We start from the raw sequence: 12,613 nt of genomic DNA, 5'->3' as shown, positions 1-12,613 counted from the left end.
AGAAACCACAGAAAGGCTCACCTCCATTAAGAAAGGGAAAGGATTGGGAAGACTTGTAGTATTGGCCTCACCTGCTGCAGTATTGGCCTCACCTGCTTCGTTCCAAACTACGGCTTATGGATCACGGTTTGCTCCCGCTTGCCAGACCTGGTGCAGACACAGCCCACTATATCTTTCTTGCTCACCAATTACCTTCATCTCCTGCTCTCCGACACTGGTTCAGCTCACTCCCCAGCGCTAACTCCACAAAACTCACTGGATATGTTGTAAAAAGCATCTAAAGCTCAGGGCCTACCCCATTGCTGGTGCTCTGAAAATGGTGACTCATCATCATTGGCCCTGGCGATGGGGGTCAGATCCTCGCTGGACTGCCTCGGAGCCCCATGCGTGGAGCCAGGCCAGCCCAAAGGCGCTGCCCGATCCAAGGGCAGCATGGCTGCGGGTCTCACCTCCAGGCCGTAGAGCAGATCGGAAGGCGGACAGCTTGGGCGGACAGGCTCCCCTGCCAGAGGTGCACTCGGTGATTTCACCATCATGAAGCTATCGCTCCTAGAGGGTGCTGAAGCCAAAGGTGTGCAACCATGAGAGTGACCGCCCACGTCCACAAATTTGATGGGATCTTCCGAACCCAACTGAATGCGGAGGATGCCATTGGAGGGCGGGAGCCCTTCCCTCCTTCGCGACCGACTGAGACAGGAGCAGGTCCCGCCAAGGCACCTCAGGCCGCAGGCGGTACCTCGCAGGCACTTAGAGAGCAATGCCACAAAAGAACCGAAGGAGACAAAGCAGATGGCCACCAGGGATACGGCAAGATAGAGGGTCAGGCGAGACTCCCCTTGGGGCTTCGCTGAGTGCTCCCGGAGGTCGGGAAGAGCTGGGTGTGAATCTTCCTCTAGAGACACCAGCAGTGTCACCGAGGTGGAGAGTGGGGGACTTCCATTGTCCTTCACCACGATAACTAGCTTCTGGGGCGGAAGGTCAGCTGGAATGGGAACTGCTGTCCGAATCTCGCCTGCATAGCGAGACACAGCAAACAGGCTAGGATCCGGGGCTTCGAGAAGTTGATAGGAGACCCAGGCATTATATCCTGAATCCAAGTCCACCGCCGTCACCTTGGTTACAAGATGGCCGGCGCCCACCGAAGGGGGCAGTGCCTGAGGGCACAGAGAGCCTGGCCTAGCCCTGGGACGGAGTACCGCAGGGGCATTGTCATTGAGATCTAGCACGAAGAGGCGAACTGTCACCGTGCTGCTGAGGGGTGGGTCACCCCGATCCCGGGCCTGTACCTCGAACTGCAGTGTCTGAGTTTGCTCATAGTCGAAGGACCTGGTGGCATGGACTGCTCCAGTCTGGGGATTGAGGGAGATGAAGGAGGAAGCCAAGACATCCCGACCTCTGGGCTCAAGAAGGGAATAAGAGATAAGCGCGTTCAAACCTGAGTCTGGATCCGAGGCTGCCAGAGAGCAGAGAAGATCCCCAGGACGGTTGTTCTCCTGAACGAAGACCTCGTGGGACCTCTGGATGAAGGAAGGTGGGTTATCGTTCACGTCGGAAACATTGAGGAAAATCGTCCTGCGGGTGCTCAGGGGCGGAGAGCCTGCATCAGAGGCGGTAACTGGAATCTCATATTTGGATTCCACCTCTCGGTCCAGGGCAGCAGCTGTCACGAGGGAGAACTGGTTCTTGAAGGCCGACTTGAGAGCAAAGGGCAGGTGCTCGGGGATACGGAGGCTCACATCGCCATTAGGCCCAGAATCCGGGTCTTGTACGCTAATGAGTGCCACCACAGTGCCGGGTTCAGCGCTCTCCCGAAGGGTACCCAGCTCCGAGGTTAGCGTAATCTGCGGGGCATTGTCATTCACATCCAATACATCCACTCGGAGACTGCAGTGCTGCTCCATGGCCGGCGTCCCCCCATCCCTAGCCCTCACGTCAAATTCATAGTAGTTGTCAGCCTCAAAATCCAGGGGACCCCGAAGCGTGAGCTGCCCCGTGGTAGAGTGCAGGCCAAAGAGGGAGCGCACACGTTCTGGAGTGTGGTTGCTGAAGGAAAAGGTGATGTTGCCGCTGGAACCCTGGTCGGGGTCAGTGGCATTCAGCTGGATGAGTAGAGTGCCCGCTGGTGCACTCTCAAGCACACTAATTCTGTAAGAAGACTGCTCAAAAGCTGGGGCGTTGTCATTTACGTCCAGTACAGATACCTTGAGTTCTGCGGTGCCTGACCTTGGAGGACTGCCCCCATCGACGGCAGTCAGTACCAGACGGTAGTCTGCTTGCTTCTCCCGGTCCAAGGGTTTTTCCAGAAGCAGCTCTGGGACAAGACTGCCGTCGCTGCGTTTTTTCACGTCTAGGGCGAAGTAGTCATTAGGGCTCAGCCTGTAGCTGCTGATGGAGTTACTCCCCACGTCGGCGTCCTGAGCCTTCTCAAGGGGGAAGCGCTGCCCTGGGGGTGCCGCCTCCCCAATCTCCAAGTCTAGCTGCTGTCTAGGGAATCGAGGAGAATGGTCATTCACATCCACTATCTCCACCTCTGCCCGGTACATCTCCAAGGGTCCCTCAGTCACAAACTCCAGCGGCACAACGCAACTGGCACTGAGCCCGCACAGCGCCTCTCGATCGATGGGATCTTTGACAAGCAGGGCTCCGCTGTCCAGATCCACGCGGAAGTACCTCTGGTTTGCCTCGCCAGCGACCTGCAGCCTGCGAGCCGACAGGCTTTCTGCATCCAGCAAGAAATCCTGGGCGATGTTCCCCACAAAGGTCCCTTCCTTCGATTCCTCCGGGACTGGGTAGCGGATCTGCCCGGCAACGTAACCTAGCTGGCAAAAGAACAAAAGGCAAGCCCCCGGCCGGATTCCAGCCCAGATCTTAACCCCGTGGCGCATCTCCGCCAGAAATGCTTTGCGCCAGGGTGGACTTAAGGATCGAGAAAAGCCGACCCCGAGACAAAAGGCCACCGCAATCAAAGACACCTGCTTAGCTTTCCCCGCGCCAGCTCCGGCGCGGTTCGGCCGGCACTTCAAGGGTTACCCGCCGCTTTCTCGGGTGGCGGGGTCGATTTGTCCGCCTTTCAGCACCCGATTGGCAGACAGCGCCGCCCCGGCTCAGCCAATAGGCAGAGCAAAGGAAGCCAAGAGCGCGGTAGGGTTAATGCGTCGCAGCATTGTAAAAACTCCGTTTTTCCTCCTCCCTTCAGCTCAACAGCGTTTCTTTTCATGGGTTAGTCCCTCTCTGGACACTCTGGCAATATATATGCATTTCTGTGACACTCAAAGCCTTTCCCTGGACTCCACCCGAGTCACTGAGTCCCCGGTGACCACTCAGCCTAATTCGATGGCATTCAACCGCAAGGTTTTTTAAGGGTAGTTTTTCTCAATCTGACTGCATTAGAACCACAGTTAATCAGATGCCCCTATAACACCTGCAACCCGAGCGCTTTAGTATTTTTTTTCTTTCGAAAAACGTGCCTATCTCTGTGCAGCAGAGGCACACACGTTAACTTAGCCAATTAAGTTAATGCAGAACACGTTTGTCGTAACAGGAGGCAGCAGCGGAAACCGGATCTCCTTCTAAAGGCGTTAGAGATAGTACCAAAGCTTTCAAGGACAAGATGCACAGTCTGGGGCGGGGGGGAAGGGGGAGGGTGAAGGGAGAGAACCAAGAGGGTGTAAAGCGAGATGTTTAAATCAGAAAAGGAACCCATCATTTGGCAGAGCTTTCTCTCATTAGCTTGCAGAATGCAAAGCCTCCAGATTTCACTGTTTGCACACAGATTTGCCAGGCTCACCTAAAGATTCCTTTCAGTTGTAAACATCGTTGTCCCTAGAAACCCTCCCTCTCGAATGGACAACGCACCAGATTTGTTCCTAATTACACTAGAAGCTTGCAAACAGCCTAGGATCTCTTACTAAGCCTGAGGCGACCTTTTTGGCGCACACCTCCCAGCACTCGGTCCCTCCCTTGAGAAGCATTCACTCTCGCGCAGGCGCACAGACTTCACACCATCTGCACCTATACCCTGCAATGCGAACACCAGCCCATCTCCAGCACCCAGAAAGGGGTTCCAAGGTAGTCCTTTTATGTGAGGTTTCTGAGGCCACCCGAGTTCTCACCCTGATGACCACAGCGGCCAAGGCCAGTATCAAGAGCCACAGATCACTATCCTTGCTATATCCCTCCCAAAAGCCTGAGATACTAAGGAAACTTTTCCCGTCTGAGGTGAGTAAACGAAAGCAAATGTTTCTTCCACCACATTTTGAAGCAAACAACTTTGACTCCTCTTGGGGCCGAGGTGGGGAGATCAAATCAAGAGTACCACTTTGGAATCTCAGAGGATTTCCCCATGAAATATTGCCAGTCCAATGATCTACGGCCCCCAAAATAGAAATTCATCAAGAAATGGGTCCTCTTAAAAGCCTCTGGAGCCTCAGATTTAGAAAACAAGAATTCCATACCAATGTACTCGCTGTTTGCTTTTCCAGGATTGGAGCAGCGCAGAAGCTTAATTCCAACAGTCATAGACTACACCTCCCTGTATCCAGCATTTCAGATTTAGGCAAAAATTACCCATTAATAACAACTAATTTCTCTGGGAGCGGTTAACACTCCTTCTCTAACTTATCAAGAAGCTTTCTAGCTCACTTAATGGGGTCTGTTTGGGGTCCAAGACCAAGATCTTGGGAAAAGTCTGAAACAAGTCTTGATCCTGTCTACACTAGATTTCCAGAGCTAGTCTACTTAATGCCTTGAGATTTGAAAATGGAGTCATAAGATTCCACAGAACAAATATATGTTCTACATCTTAGGTTCATACAATGGTATCTTGAAAGTATGGATTTGAACACAGACGTACTCTTTGATGGAGCCACAGAAACTCAGAGATAGGAGGAATTTTAGAAGTCTTCCAGCCCAACTCTTGCTTGAAGTATGAATCCCTTCTCTGATATCCCAACAAGCTTCTTCCTGACTACTTTGGACTAATGAATATATGCCAATGCCAAAGCCAATCTCATGTTGGGAACAAAAATGGGGTTTTCCTTCAGCTTCATCCTTTCACTCTCTGAAACTATCTCCCACCCCCACCACAAATTTTTGATATAAATGATACAAAGTGAATGAAGGAGTTATAATGATAATAATAATAATAATACTGTACATTGCTATATATAATTTTATGGTTTTGCAACTCACTTCCACCACAGCCACCAGGTAAGAAAGTGCAAATATTATTTCCACTTCACAGTAGAAAGGGAAGTTTACAGTAGCCCATTAAGTAGTTTCACTATATCTGGCAAGGTGGAGGTGGCCTATTCTAGTATAAAGAGCCCCAGTTTTGAGTCAGAAGACAGAGATTAGGCTCTGCTATCTATGTGATATTACAAGTCATAATCTCTCTGGGTCTCAGTTTCCTTATCTGTTAAAGGACAGGGCTGAATTTAAAAACTCCTAAGATCCCTCCCAGATAAAAAAAATCTATAATCCTCGTCGTACGCAAACCACTACTATAACCTGATTTACGAATGAAACGTTGGCTGGCTAAAATCCCATGTAGCTGAATTTACTTGTTTTTCCTATAATTGGTGTGCTATTCCCACAAGTTCCCTGCAAACAAAAAATGTGCTTATGATTTTCTCTTTTCACCAGAAAATATTCTGAGAATAGATTGCACAGTTTGGGTGGGCAAACTGTAAGCAAATCATAAACATATTACTATGCACAGTAAGTGACAGACTTTATGATTTTAAACATCTAGATGAGTTTGGCCCTGTAAGTTATTACATAATAAAATACTAGAGCTAGAAGGGACCTTAAAAGGGATCTAATTCAACCCTTCATTTTATAAATGGCCCATGGTGTTGTTGTCCCCTTGTCCAGTATCTCTCTCTCTCTCTCTCTCTCTCTCTGTGTGTGTGAGAGAGAGACAGAGAGAGAGAGAGAGAGAGAGAGAGAGAGAGAGAGAGAGAGCGAGAGAGAGAGAGAGAGAGAGAGAGAGAGAGAGAGAGAGAGAGAGAGAGAGAGAGAGAGAGAGAGAGAGAGAGAGAGAGAGAGAGAGAGAGAGAGAGAGAGAGAGAGAGAGAGAGAGAGAGAGAGAGCGCTCCTTCGAGCACTGACTCAAATCCAGGGCTTTCCTCAACATCATGGTCTTTCTTCTAATGGGATTCCTTGGTTACAGGAAATATTGAAGACATTTTCCCACTCTCAGTTTACACTGGTCCAGGCCTAGACTACCATCGATTTTTACCTGGGGGGTCAGTTTTCAGAGCATGGTTTTGAGGACAAGAACATTGATTAGTTGTTTTAGCTATTGTGCCAGGATCGCAGCCTCAGGCCAGTCATCTCCCAAATGAATGCCTTCTTTTCTCCATGGAGAAAAGATGAAATAGAACCTCAATTCTTCAGATTTATTGTGTAGGTTAGGAGCATCATACAGTAGTTTAAATGTATATAATTTAGGAATGTTGATAGACAAACTATTCCTTACCTGGACCGGAGGGGCGCTCTCAGCACCTAACACTTGCCTATAAAAGGCGGGATCGCAGCTTCGTAGAGTGTTCTGGAGACTTCCTACTGGGCTTGGAGCACAGTGCTTCTTTAGCAGTAAATCGCTGCGACGAGAGTCTGTAGTGAGGTATACCTGGTGGTAGAGATGAGGGGACATCAGGCCTCCTCGGACCGCATCCACGTGCAGCGAGGGCCCAGGCGTTCTGTACAGCGAAGTCCCAGAGGAACTGTACAGGTCCCTTGATTTTCTCCATTTATAAACTCGAAATATTATCACTCCCAGCACTGTGACTGCAAACCCCACGGAGACCAGGATCACGGACAAGAGCAGATAGAAGGTGAGATTTTTATTTTGCTCTTGGGGAGCCGAGCCGGATGGGAACTCGACCTTGGCATCTGGGAACACTTCTGTCACTGACACCGTCAAGGTCACGGTAGTGGACTGAGGGGGCTCCCCATTGTCTTTTACCAGGATCTCCAGCTTATGCCATGCTGGGTCAATGTCTTGGACTGGTCGAGTGGTACTGACTTCTCCAGTTCTGGGCCCTACGGTGAAGAGGCTCTGGTTTGAGGCTCCCAGAAGGCTATAGGAAAGCCATGCGTTATGGCCTGCGTCAGCGTCCCAGCCTACTACACGAGTAAGCAAGTGGCTAGCACCACTGCCTCGAGGCAGGGTCTGGGTAGAGCTCCTACCAGGCCTCGGGTAAAGGATCTGAGGGGCATTGTCATTGAGGTCAATGACAAACACGTTCACGCTAATGTTGGTCGACAGGGGTGGGCTGCCCCCGTCGCTGACGTGTGCCGTCAGCTCAAACTCACGCTGATCCTCGTAGTCCAGGGGCACCAGGGCGGACAGGACACCGCTGTTGGGGTGCAAGGCGAAGTATCGGCCCACCAGCCCAGTTTGGTGACCTCGGTCCAGGAGTGAGAAGGACAGACGGGCGTTATTGGGGGCGTCAGGGTCCCAAACGCTCAGATTCAGGATTGCAATCCCTGCAAGGTTGTTCTCCTCCACGTAGACATCATACGAAGGCTTTGCGGCTTGTGGAGGGTTATCATTAATGTCAGACACTTGGACTCTAAGTGTAGTGACTGTTGAGAGGGGCGGGGACCCTGCATCTCGGGCTGTGATACTGATGTTGTACTCTGGAACAGCTTCGCGGTCCAGGGAGGTACTGGTTGTCAAGGTAAAGTAGTTTTTTAGGGACGAAGTGAGGCTGAAGGGGAGGCCAGATGGAATCTCGCACCTCACCAGGCCATTATCCCCGGAGTCCAGATCAGTCACACTGAGCAAGGCGACCACAGTCCCTGGAAGGGCGTCCTCAGGGACTGGGCTGTACACAGAGGTGACAACGATCTCTGGGGCATTGTCATTCACATCTATGACCTCAACCAACACTTTGCAATGGGCTCCTTCGGGGTTGGGGCCCTTATCTTTCGCCTGGATATAAATCTCATATAGCTTCGTGTCATCGAAGTCAAGCCGTCCTCGTACTGTCAGCATTCCAGTGACGAGGTCTAGAGAGAAAAGGTCCCGCACTCTGGCCCTATTGTGGCTGCCGAAGGAGTAAATGACTTCTCCGTTTGGTCCTTCGTCCATATCTGTTGCATGAACTTGTAGCACTGGAGTGCCTGGGGGCGCATCCTCCCGCACACTCGCCCGATAAAGAGAATGATTGAATTGAGGGGTGTTGTCGTTGGCATCAAGCACAGTGATTAAGATGGGGAGTCTAGCAGAACGGGCTGGTGTTCCTCCGTCCAAAGCTGTCAGCACCAGCTCAAGGGTCCTCTCATGCTCACGGTCTAAGGCTTCTTCTAGCACCAGCTCCGCATATTTGCTGCCGTCCTCTCGAGTCTGCACGCTCAGCACAAAGTGTTCATTTACACTTAGCTCGTAGGTTTGTAAAGAGTTAATTCCTACATCTGGATCGTGTGCACTCTCGAGAGGGAAGCGCGCCCCCGGAGCCATGGCCTCACTGATTTCGAGTTTCATTCCATTGGTAGGAAAAGCGGGGTCGTTGTCGTTGACATCCTGAATCACTACCTCCACCCTTTGCAGCTCCAAGGGTTTCTCCATTAGCAGCTCCAAAGTTACAGTACAGGACGGGAGTGTCCCGCACAGCTCCTCCCGGTCCAGTCTCTCGTTCACAAACATCTCTCCCGTGTCCCGATTCACTTCAAAGAACCTCCGGCCAGTTCCGGACGCCACAACCAGCCTGCGCTCCAACAGGCTGCTGAGATCCAAGCCCAGATCGACGACCACGTTGCCCACTCGGAAACCCTTCGCCCTTTCTTCCGGGATCTCATAGCTGATGAGCGCGGAAACGCTGTCCCAGGCGCCAAGCAGAAGCAGGACTCCCACCACTCTCCCAGTGCTGAACCGGAGCCTTCTCCCGGCAGCTGGGACCATCTCAGTCAGTGGCAACTTCTTTAGCCCAGTTTGCCCCACTAGTTCTTCCAGAGAAACTTTCTTTCAGTCGGTCCGCGCTCGGAGGTTTCGGGCTCGAGCGCTCGGCGCAAAGTCGGACATTGCTTTTTCCGCTTTCCGGACGCCTTTGATTCGCTCGCCGGCTTCTCAGTCTGTGCCTTGTCCCGGGGCACAGTGAGGGGGCGGGGGGGGGGCGGGGGACGGACCCGTAGCGGCCAGATCTCCAGCCTCTTCATTGGCCGACAGCGGCACACAGAGTCCCAGCCAATAACTGCACGAGGAATGTGCTCGCGCCGGTTCTAGCTGTTGGACTCTTTTCGGCGCGCAAAGAGCCTGAGTTTCCTTCCGCTTCTCGCTTATGTTTCCAGGCATTAGACGCTTACTACTCACCACCTAGGCAAAGTATCTGAACCTGAAAAGCCAACTCCCCCCGAACTCTGAGGAGGCACAGTAATCCAAACTGAACCTCCCTTTAATTAAACGTTGGGACCGTTCGTTCTCTTTATTTTCTCCACTAAGAGCAAAGTTTTGCTTAGCGAAACCAAAGTTTCGCAGTGTGAAACCAGTTTCTAGTGCGAATTTCTCGCACTAGTATTAAGTTTTCGTAGCTTTGATAATGCCTTTAGACACGAAAACAGTATCCACTACAACGTCTAAGCATTGATACCTGTGTTGCTCGACCGTTCTGGCTCGTGTTGAAGCAAGTCCAGGCAAAACTTACCTGTATAAAGAAAACTTGTGTATTGGGAATGTTCAGCTAACGTTTCCCTCTGTGGAGACTTTAACGGTCCCTTTCCGCAGCAAATCAGATGAGAGGGGCGACAAATTCTGCTTGTTTTGCCTCCTTCCAATGAAAGCCAGAAACTACACCTTGAATTTTCCTCTCACAAGTGTGTGTGCCTTTGATATGTCTTACTTTCTAGGAGCCAAAGACCAAGAAGAAAATTTTTCTGATCTGCCTTTCCATAAAGCACACAATCACAAACACTCTCCCCATTAATGATTAGTTTTCCCAAGTAGGAAATCTGAATTTTGGTGTCAAGTTAATCTGGTATGATATTGTATTGAAAAATGTCGGTGCATTTGGAAATTGATAGCAACGCTCTGTGGTTTTCTTGGAGAGAAAGAAAGGCTTTAGTCGTGATAGGTTCAATGGCCACTGGCCTGTGCCACATCTACTTTTGTATCCTCAAGGGTTCAAGATATAGTAGGTGTTCAATAAATATTTGTTGAAACGATTGAGGTACTATTCATAGAAGGACTCTTGTCAATTAAGAACATGTGCAGAACAAATTTCTTGTGCAAATTACAGTACTGGATACAGTATTAAAGTTCCTGAGTCAGATAAAACAGACTCTTCAATGGGGACTGAAGAGGGGATGACTTGATTCTACCTGCTTCATGGAATTGTTGGGAAGATCAAATGGGGGTAATTAATTGAAAAGTGCTTTGTAATAACAAAGTACTATATTTACAGAATGTCAGTGTTGAGAGGGACCTCAGAGTGCCTCCAGTCCAGTCTGAGTTGGAATTGTCCTTGCAACCTCCTTGACAAATAGTTATTCATCTTTCATTTGAAAACCTCCATAAATGGGCATTTCATTACCTACCAAAGCATGTCATTTGGACAGCTCAGAAAGCTGGGATGTTTTCCCTTAAGTTCTTACATCCACTACATGTAAACCATAACATTTCAGTCTCCACTGTAGTTTATGAAAAATTTGACAGGGAAGTTAGGAAGATGGGGGGAGGAAGGGGAAAAGTTGGCTGAGTCAGATTATACACACATGGTTGAAATCCATAGAAGCAAAGACACTATCTTGAAAACTAAAGGATTCTTTAACAAGTAGGTACTAAAATAATGGAAAAAAAAATCATGGGTCATGTTCATATATTAAGGAGATTGAGAAGGCTCCTACATCATATGCTTACCTTTCTCTCTCTCTCTCTCTCTCTCTCTCTCTCTCTCTCTCTCTCTCTTCTCTCTCTCTCTCTCTCCCTCCCTCCCTCTCCATTTTTGGGAATGAACTACACATGTTTTGGTGATATACTTGATGAAAACATGAGAAAGGAACAGGCATTGCCTACAGAAGAATGTGGCTTTATTGCCATGAAACTGACCAAGTGCAGAGGATACAAGCCCTCATGATTTATCACTTGCTGATTACTAAAAAGCATTTGACTCATTAGAATAAAATGTGTCTTTGGAGTCTGTCCCCCAAAGAAAAATCTCTAATGCATTGCTAAGATTATGCAAGATATCTTGACAAATGAACTAAAAAGATATGTTTAATGCTTGTTTACTAACATCAAATGATGCATGAAACAAAGAGATGTCAGATTGAGTATTGGGGAAAACAAGTTGTGGTATGTGTATTTAATGGAATATTATTGAACCATAAGAAATAAACAACTGATAAATTAAGAGAATCATAAGAAGACTTCTATGAACTGATGACAGAAGTAAGCAGAAGCAAGAAAATAGTATGCATAATAATGACAACAATGTAAAAGGAAAGTACAATACAATGGAAGTGTTGTTTAATTATAAAGATCAAACTTGAATCACATAAAAGATGATAAAATGCATTTCATTTCTTTCATTGGAGAGGTTCGGGACTAAAGATATGGAATATTGCATAGGCTGACAGACAGCACATACATGTTGAACATATCTTGAACTTAAAAAAAAGCTGTTAAGAAGGGAGCCTCTGTGAGTAGAGGAGGCATATATTTAGAAATGGATAGGATATTGAAACAAAAGGTAACATTGAGGATTTAAGAAAATACAACAGATACTCAATTAGATATAATTTTTTAAAAGCAACAAAGAAATGTGTGTTTTCCAAAGGTCCAACTGTCATAGAGAATATCCTAAACAAAGTCCAAGTGAAAGAAACATTCTTTATAAATAATGAGGACCTCCATATACACCTATTTTCAGATGATATTGTGTTTTTTGAATCAAGGACCTGAAAATTACAGGGCCTTCACAGTGAGAACCCCCCCCCCCAAATACCTAACAATCCATATAGGAAAAGCTACATGGACAAATAAAGTGCCTATTATTCAAGTAGGTATTTGGATGCCTAGTTCAAATCAATGGATTAGTTCAACAGGACATATCTTGAGCAGGCAATGTCAATGGACAATAAATTGGCCTTAATATTGAAGAGAAAGCTGGATTACCTTTTGAAAATGTATAGAGCTTTCCTTTGACACTTCAACCACTCTGGTGCATGCCCTCATCACCTTAGGTCTGGACTCTTTCAATGGTCTATTAGTTGGTCTCCCTGCCTTAAGTTTTAGTACACTTTAAGTTTAAGTACACTTTAGTACACTCACTTTAGTACATTCGCCACTCGGGATTTCGAACTGAATTTCCTAAAACCTGACAATATGATCCCCTTCCTCCATTCAATAAACTCCAGTGTTTCCCTATTATCCTCAAGATCAAATATAAAATCCTCTGTTTGATTTTTAAAGCCCTTTATAAAAAAGCCTTGAGTCAGGAAGACCAGAGCTCAAATTCAGCCTTAGACACTGACTGTTTGACCCTGGGAAAGTCACCTTTTTGCCTCAGTTTCTCATCTGTAAAATAAGCTGGAGATGGAAATGGAAAACCACCTCAGTATCTTTCCCAAGAACACCCCAAAAAGGAGTCACAAAAAGTCTGATGTGGCT

General features: G+C 48.1%; 1 protein-coding gene across 14 annotated transcripts in view; it reads right to left on the bottom strand.

Annotated features, from left to right (window-relative positions):
• LOC110220871 (protocadherin gamma-C4) overlaps nt 1-12,613 on the bottom strand; it is a 215,327-nt gene that overhangs the window by 20,484 nt on the left and 182,230 nt on the right. The window contains exon 1 of one of the 14 annotated variants that reach the window (XM_021005094.1): nt 6,482-9,103. The exons of 12 other annotated variants lie outside the window; for them this stretch is intronic. In XM_021005094.1, coding sequence (XP_020860753.1) covers nt 6,482-8,911 — 2,430 coding nt within the window. In that variant the 5' untranslated portion in view covers nt 8,912-9,103. Of the gene's footprint in view, nt 1-449; nt 3,051-6,481; nt 9,104-12,613 lie in introns of those variants that run through there. One more of the 14 variants, XM_021005093.2, reaches the window with a different exon arrangement.

The sequence above is a fragment of the Phascolarctos cinereus genome, unplaced genomic scaffold (genome assembly GCF_003287225.1).
Source record: "Phascolarctos cinereus isolate Bilbo 61053 unplaced genomic scaffold, phaCin_HiC Scaffold_2;HRSCAF=192, whole genome shotgun sequence".
Taxonomy (NCBI): Eukaryota; Metazoa; Chordata; class Mammalia; order Diprotodontia; family Phascolarctidae; genus Phascolarctos; species Phascolarctos cinereus.
The sequence above is the reverse complement of the archived record's forward strand: the minus strand, read 5'-3'. Positions and strand labels throughout refer to the sequence as shown.